The sequence below is a fragment of the Malaclemys terrapin genome, chromosome 12 (assembly GCF_027887155.1).
Source record: "Malaclemys terrapin pileata isolate rMalTer1 chromosome 12, rMalTer1.hap1, whole genome shotgun sequence".
NCBI lineage: Eukaryota > Metazoa > Chordata > Testudines > Emydidae > Malaclemys > Malaclemys terrapin.
Window position 1 is genome coordinate 44049719 of NC_071516.1, and position 5982 is coordinate 44055700.

Sequence of the window (5982 nt, forward strand, 5' to 3'; positions counted from 1 at the left end):
ACTGTCCTCTGTTTGCTGACATTGATTATAATCATGTCATGATCCCCGCTCTCTACACAACCACCAACTTTCAATCTAGTAATTACTCCATCTTTATCCAGCCTAATGAGTTCCAAAATCAATTTACCCCATGCTGGATGCAATAGTTTTTGTGTTAGAAAATCATCATTTATAATTTTGAAAAAATCCAATGATGTTTAACTGGCTGCACAAGACCTCTCATGTACAACTCCCTGCTCAAAGTCCCCCAAAATGACAGTTTTTCCTTCCACATATTATGAGCAGGTGTTCAAAGAGGAACTTGTCCTGTTCTCTGGTTTGATTTAGTGCTCTGTAACAGACCCCAACAATATCCCTGCCTCGCTTTGTTAGTTAGCGGGTTGATCTTGAATTCAAGATTCTGTGGTTCTGAATTATCAGTTACCTCAAAAACAAGTAATAGTGTCTTTAATGTGAAGTGACACCCCTTACGCTTCTTTCACCTACTCTATCCTTCCCGAACAGTTTATAACCACTAGTAATGCCAATTACATCAAATTGCTTCTCAACTACAAAAATGTCCTGTTCCTCTCACTTATTGCCCGGACTCCTAGAAAATTGAAACATTCAAATAAAGTCTGAGGAAGCCACTCGGGATTGTGCCCATTGACTGCAACAGGAGGAAGGCGTGAATAATGTCCTTTGAATTTATCTCTTTATTTCTCCTCAGGTCCCCCTCCAGGTCCCTCAGACTCGATTGCACAGGCCCAATGGAGCAGCTGTGGAGAAACCAGACTCCAGTGGGGGAGTTCCTCCTGGCAGCCCTTTCCCCGACTCCACAGTCCCAGGCCGCCTTGTTTGCTGTGTTCCTCTTGGTCTACGTCTCCACGCTGGTGGGTAATACCCTCATCATGGCGACAGTCAGCTCTGACCCCCGCCTCCGTACTCCCATGTATTTCCTGCTGGGCAACCTCTCCTTCCTGGACCTGTGCTACTCCACCGTCACTGCCCCCAAGATGCTGTTGGACTTTCTGTCTGAGAGGAGGAGTATTTCCTACCAGGCCTGCATGGTCCAGCTCTTCTTCCTGCACTTCGTGGGGGCGGCTGAGATGTTCCTGCTCACCGTCATGGCCTACGACCGCTACGTGGCCATCTGCAAGCCCCTCCACTACCCCAGCATCATGAACCGGACCCTGTGCAGCTGGCTGGTGGCGGCTTCCTGGGCGGGAGGGTTCATCCACTCCATGGTCCAGACCATCCTCACCATGCGGCTGCCCTTCTGCGGGCCTAACCGGGTGGACAACTTCTTCTGCGATGTCCCACCAGTGATCAAGCTGGCCTGCACCGACACCTATGTGGTGGAGCTGCTCATGGTCTCCAACAGTGGGCTAATCTCCACCAGTTGCTTCGTTATCCTGGTAGCCTCTTACACCACCATCTTGGTGAGGATTCGCTCCCCTGAAGGGCGTCGCAAGGCGCTCTCAACCTGTGCCTCACACCTGACTGTGGTGACCTTATTCTTCGGGCCCTGCATCTTCATCTACGCCCGGCCCTTCTCCATCTTCTCAGTGGACAAGCTGGTCTCAGTCCTGTACAACATCATCACCCCCATGCTCAACCCCTTGATCTACACACTCAGGAACAAGGAGGTGAAGTCAGCCATGAGTAGACTGAGGACAAGGGGCATTACTTCTGGGGGGAAGGTAATAGTCTGAGATGCAGGGAGAGCTGAGAACCAGGCAGCCATCTTGGGGAGATATGGATCAGCCAAGGCAGCCATCTTGGGGAGATATGGGCTGGACAAGGCAGGGGAGCCATAGAAGCCAGGAGTCCTGCCTCCCAGCCCCGTCCCCACTCTAATCCACTAAACCCCACTCCTCTCCCAGAGCTGGGGATAGAACCCAGGAATCCTGGCTCTCAGACCCTCACCTCCACTCTTTCCACTAGACCTCCAACTCTCTTACAACAGGAATGTCTTTAGCGGTTATTGGATGACTCTGTAACATGCAGCCTGCATTAACCATCCGATGTCCTGCAGGACAAAGAGGCCCACAACACCTAAGTCCCAGCCCTCCCTGCTGGGGGACCTGGGATTAGAACTTGAGATCTTCTTCTCCACATGCTCACTGAGTTAAATGAGAGCCCCTAGCTGCAGCACTATGATGTCTCTGATATCGCCATGCTGTCGCTAGGGGGCGACATTGCCCCAAGATGGTACATTGCAACTTGGCAACGTGGTCCTGGGGTGGATTTTGGCAGCAAACACTGGACCCGAAGTGCCTTGTCAGCCCTTTCACCCCAGGGGAATGACACTGGCTGTTTTCACAATTCAGCTCCATCCCCTAGGGTATTAATTACAGATAATGATTCCCCACCACCTGGGACATCGTTAGGAACTGACGCACCCAGCAAGAAATTGCCACTGGTTTCTGGGGAAGCTTTCAGCAAATAACAGGATGTTTGTCCTCCAAGAGGCAGCCTTCTTGGAAACTCTCAAAGCTGGGGAATGCCAGATAAAGAAACTGAGGCACAGAATTACCTAGATGCATAGATGATAATGCCCAGGAAGGATCATTGTTATCATCAAGTCTGACCTCCTGATGATCACATCCAGTGACTCATTGCAGTTGACCTGGAGCAAGCCTCTTGGAAAGAGGTGCCCCATCTCCATGGAAAATCTCCAAGAGATGGAGAATCCATCATGTCCCCAAGTCAATTGCTCTCCTGGTTCATTGTTAAAGATTTGCACCTTATTTCCAGCCTGGACTTTGCTGATTCCAGCTACCAGCCATTGGGTCTCCAGGCCATAGATCATTCCCGTAGCTCTTCTCCCCTTCAATGGTACGGAGAAGCTCTAGCGATTCCATCGTTAATAAGAGGCAATTTTCCAAAGGGCCCTAAAATCCACTTGCCTATTTGGATTGTCTTGGAAATTGCCATGTTTTTTCAGGATCTCTCATAGAATTAGGGATGCAAATTGGGGGAGCATTTGGTCAAAGGATCCCAGAGATAGAGCAAAAAAGAACCTGCCAGTCAAATTTCTCCCATTTTTCTTTTTTGTGCACACTCACATCTGGAACCGTGGCAAGAATCTGCACAAAATGATCTCAGCCAGTTGGATTGGACCTTAGCGGACACCCAGTTCTGCACTGAGGCAGCAATGGTGCCCAGGCAGGGCCAGCCTTAGGGAAAATGGCACCCTGGGCAAACTTGTATTTTGGCCCCCCAGACCCTCACTGCCTCCCCGAGCTCCCCACCCAACCCCCATCACCCCTAGGCCCCACTCTGATCCAGTGCATAGTTGAATCTGGGGATCCCACATAATAGGTGAGTGTCCTAACCCCTTGGATTCTTGGGCATTCTAGGGTGGGCTTCTCTCCTGTTGAAGCAGTTGAAGGTCTCATTTGTGCAACAGCAGTGTGCCTAAATGTTGGGTGTTGCGACACTCAGCCTAAATCCCCCTCTGGAATCTAGCACTAATAGCTCCAGTGAAGCTGGGTGGTGGCCGCAAGCCACGGGAAGAGGTTAGAGCCAGAGGCTGGACATTTCCAAGGCTCTAGAGTGAGCTGGGATGCCAAATCCCACTGCAGTTCATAGAGACTTTAGAGACACTACAGCCAAAGACAGAAGGTGCTGTTGAACCTTGGAAGATGTGAAGATTCCCATGTCACCCAACCCCAAAGAAATCAGTATATCCCCCGACCAAAGAACACACCCCTCAGTTTACTACGAGCTGCCTCTGTCTGGAGCTGTATCGACAGAAGTATCTGTTCAGTATTAACGAGGTGATCAAAGAGATTGCCACCCAGCCAGGTGAAACACACCAAGGTGGGAAGATCAGTCCCAGGGAGCTGCAGAAGATCCCAAGCACGTTCCAATGGGAATCAGGTGTTCAGATCCCCTAGGTGGCTTTGTCAACTTCACGGATGGGTTCTGGTTGCAAAACTCCACAGCCCTCAGCAGCGAAGGAGATCAGCCATGAATTGAGAACAGAAGAACAGAAGAACGGCCATACTGGTCAGACCAAAGGTCCATCCCAGAATTCTGTCTTCCTCTGGACTCTTCCAATTTCTCCACATCTTTCTTAGGGTTTGGTGCCCAAAACTGGACACAGTACTCCAGCAGTGGCCTCACCAGTGCTGAGTAGAGCAGGACAATGACTTCCCATGTCTTACAGATAATGTTCCTGTTAATACTCCGCAAAATAATATTAGCCTTTTTTTTCAGTTGCATCTTATTTTTGGCTCATGTTTGTGAGCCAGGATAACCCATGGCTCCTTTACAGCAATGCTACCACCTACCCAGTTATTCCCCATTTTGTAGTCATGTATTTGATTTTACTATCTTAAGTGCACTAATTTGCACTTGTCTTCACTGAATTTCCCCTAAGTGATTTCAGAGCAGTTCTCCAATTGCTCAAGACGATGTGAATTCTAATCCTGTCCTCCAAAGCTCTGGTAACCCCTAACAACCTGAGGTCATCCACAGATTTTATAAGCATCTTCTCCGCTCCCTCATCTGAGATGTTAATGAAAATCCCTGGAGGGTCCCTTAACATGTCCTCCCTGTTTGACGGTGCAGCATTGATAACTGCTCTTTAAATACCAGTTGTGCACTGGAATTTCAGCCAGACTGTATTTCCCCATTTTTTTTATATACTACCATGGGGAACGGGGCCAGATGGGACAAAACATGGGGGTCTGCATATCATGGCTTCAGGGACGATCCTGCTCTGGAGGAGATGGATGGGGGGTAGGACTACATGTGTTGGGTTGTATGGATCTGTAATTTCTTTCTACAGCTTTTAGCCAGTTTTTCTCCTTCTCTCTCCTGCTTCTAGTCCCCCGTAAACCATACAGCCTTCTCCTCCCCACCCCTTACCACTTGCCCCAAGTGCCCATTATACAGTACAGCCGCCCCTTCCCCACCCCCACCCTCTGCTGCCCCTAGTGCCCATTATACAGTATAGCCGCCCCTTCCCCACCCCCACCCTCTGCTGCCCCTAGTGCCTGTTATACAGTATAGCCGCCTCTTCACACCTCCACCCTCTGCTGCCCCTAGTGCCCATTATACAGTATAGCCGCCTCTTCACACCTCCACCCTCTGCTGCCCCTAGTGCCTGTTATACAGTATAGCCCACTTTTCACACCCCATACCTCCTGCTGCCGGCAGAGGATGAGGGGAGAGGTAGGGGTGGCTAGGCTGTATAACAGGCACTCGGGACAGGACAATGAATTTGTTGCAAAGAAAGGAGACCACATAGTTCCATCCCCTCTCATCCCCCAAGTTCAAGACCATCCCAGACAGCGCATCCCCCAGGATGGTGGTTTGGGGACCTCCCCCCGGCCCACCCAGCCCCACCCGCCAGGGCATTGTCATCCTGTCAGCCCCAAGTTCTGTTCTCTCAGCTGAATGTCCAAGTGATCCAAGGCTCAGCTGGTGTTTGTGTCTCTGGGTGTTTTTCTCCCCACCTCACTCAGCCCTTGGTTGATTTTCTGCCCACTCGGTGTTGTTCTGAGGTGAAAGGAATTCACACCGGACACCAGCTTCTCCGGAGCAGGGCTGAGGGGATACCCCCGTGCTATGAATAGACCCTGTTTTCCTCCAGGCACCTCCTCTCCCTCAGTGCTGGATGTCGTGCCTCGTGTATAATACGCGGATGACTCTGACCAGCGAGTTTGTGGATGGCTGGGACCCTGCAGGGTCTCCTGGCCAGATGGTAAAAGCTCCTTTACTAGAGATTTTTCAGCTGAGTTTTGACAAGTCAGCGTATGGGGAGACGGAGCCTCAATTCCCATGGGGATCTCACCTCAAACATCCTCCCGAACGTGTGGGCTGTGGTGTCTCCTGAGGGTACCGGCGGCTAGATCTAGCACCCAGCCACGTCTCATATTTAGGCCCCACGTCTCATATTTAGGCCCATGAGATCCTGACAACCCTCCCAATTAGTTGCCAGCTAACCTGGGAGGCACCTAAACACACTATACAGCTACGTGTAACAAC

At 50.6% G+C, this 5982-nt stretch overlaps 1 protein-coding gene across 2 annotated transcripts; it reads left to right on the plus strand.

Annotated features, from left to right (window-relative positions):
* The first annotated feature begins 211 nt into the window (after positions 1 to 211).
* On the plus strand, positions 212 to 1694 carry LOC128846586 (olfactory receptor 4Q2-like). 2 transcript variants are annotated; one of them, XM_054045793.1, is made up of 2 exons: positions 212 to 223; positions 774 to 1694. In XM_054045793.1, exon 2 carries the CDS (start codon positions 891 to 893, stop codon positions 1692 to 1694), a length of 804 nt encoding a protein of 267 aa, XP_053901768.1. In that variant the 5' UTR covers positions 212 to 223; positions 774 to 890. The 2 variants fall into 2 exon arrangements, with proteins under 2 accessions (XP_053901768.1, XP_053901767.1); XM_054045792.1 differs by lacking the exon at positions 212 to 223 and having other exon boundaries at positions 750 to 1694.
* The last annotated feature ends 4288 nt before the right edge of the window (positions 1695 to 5982 follow it).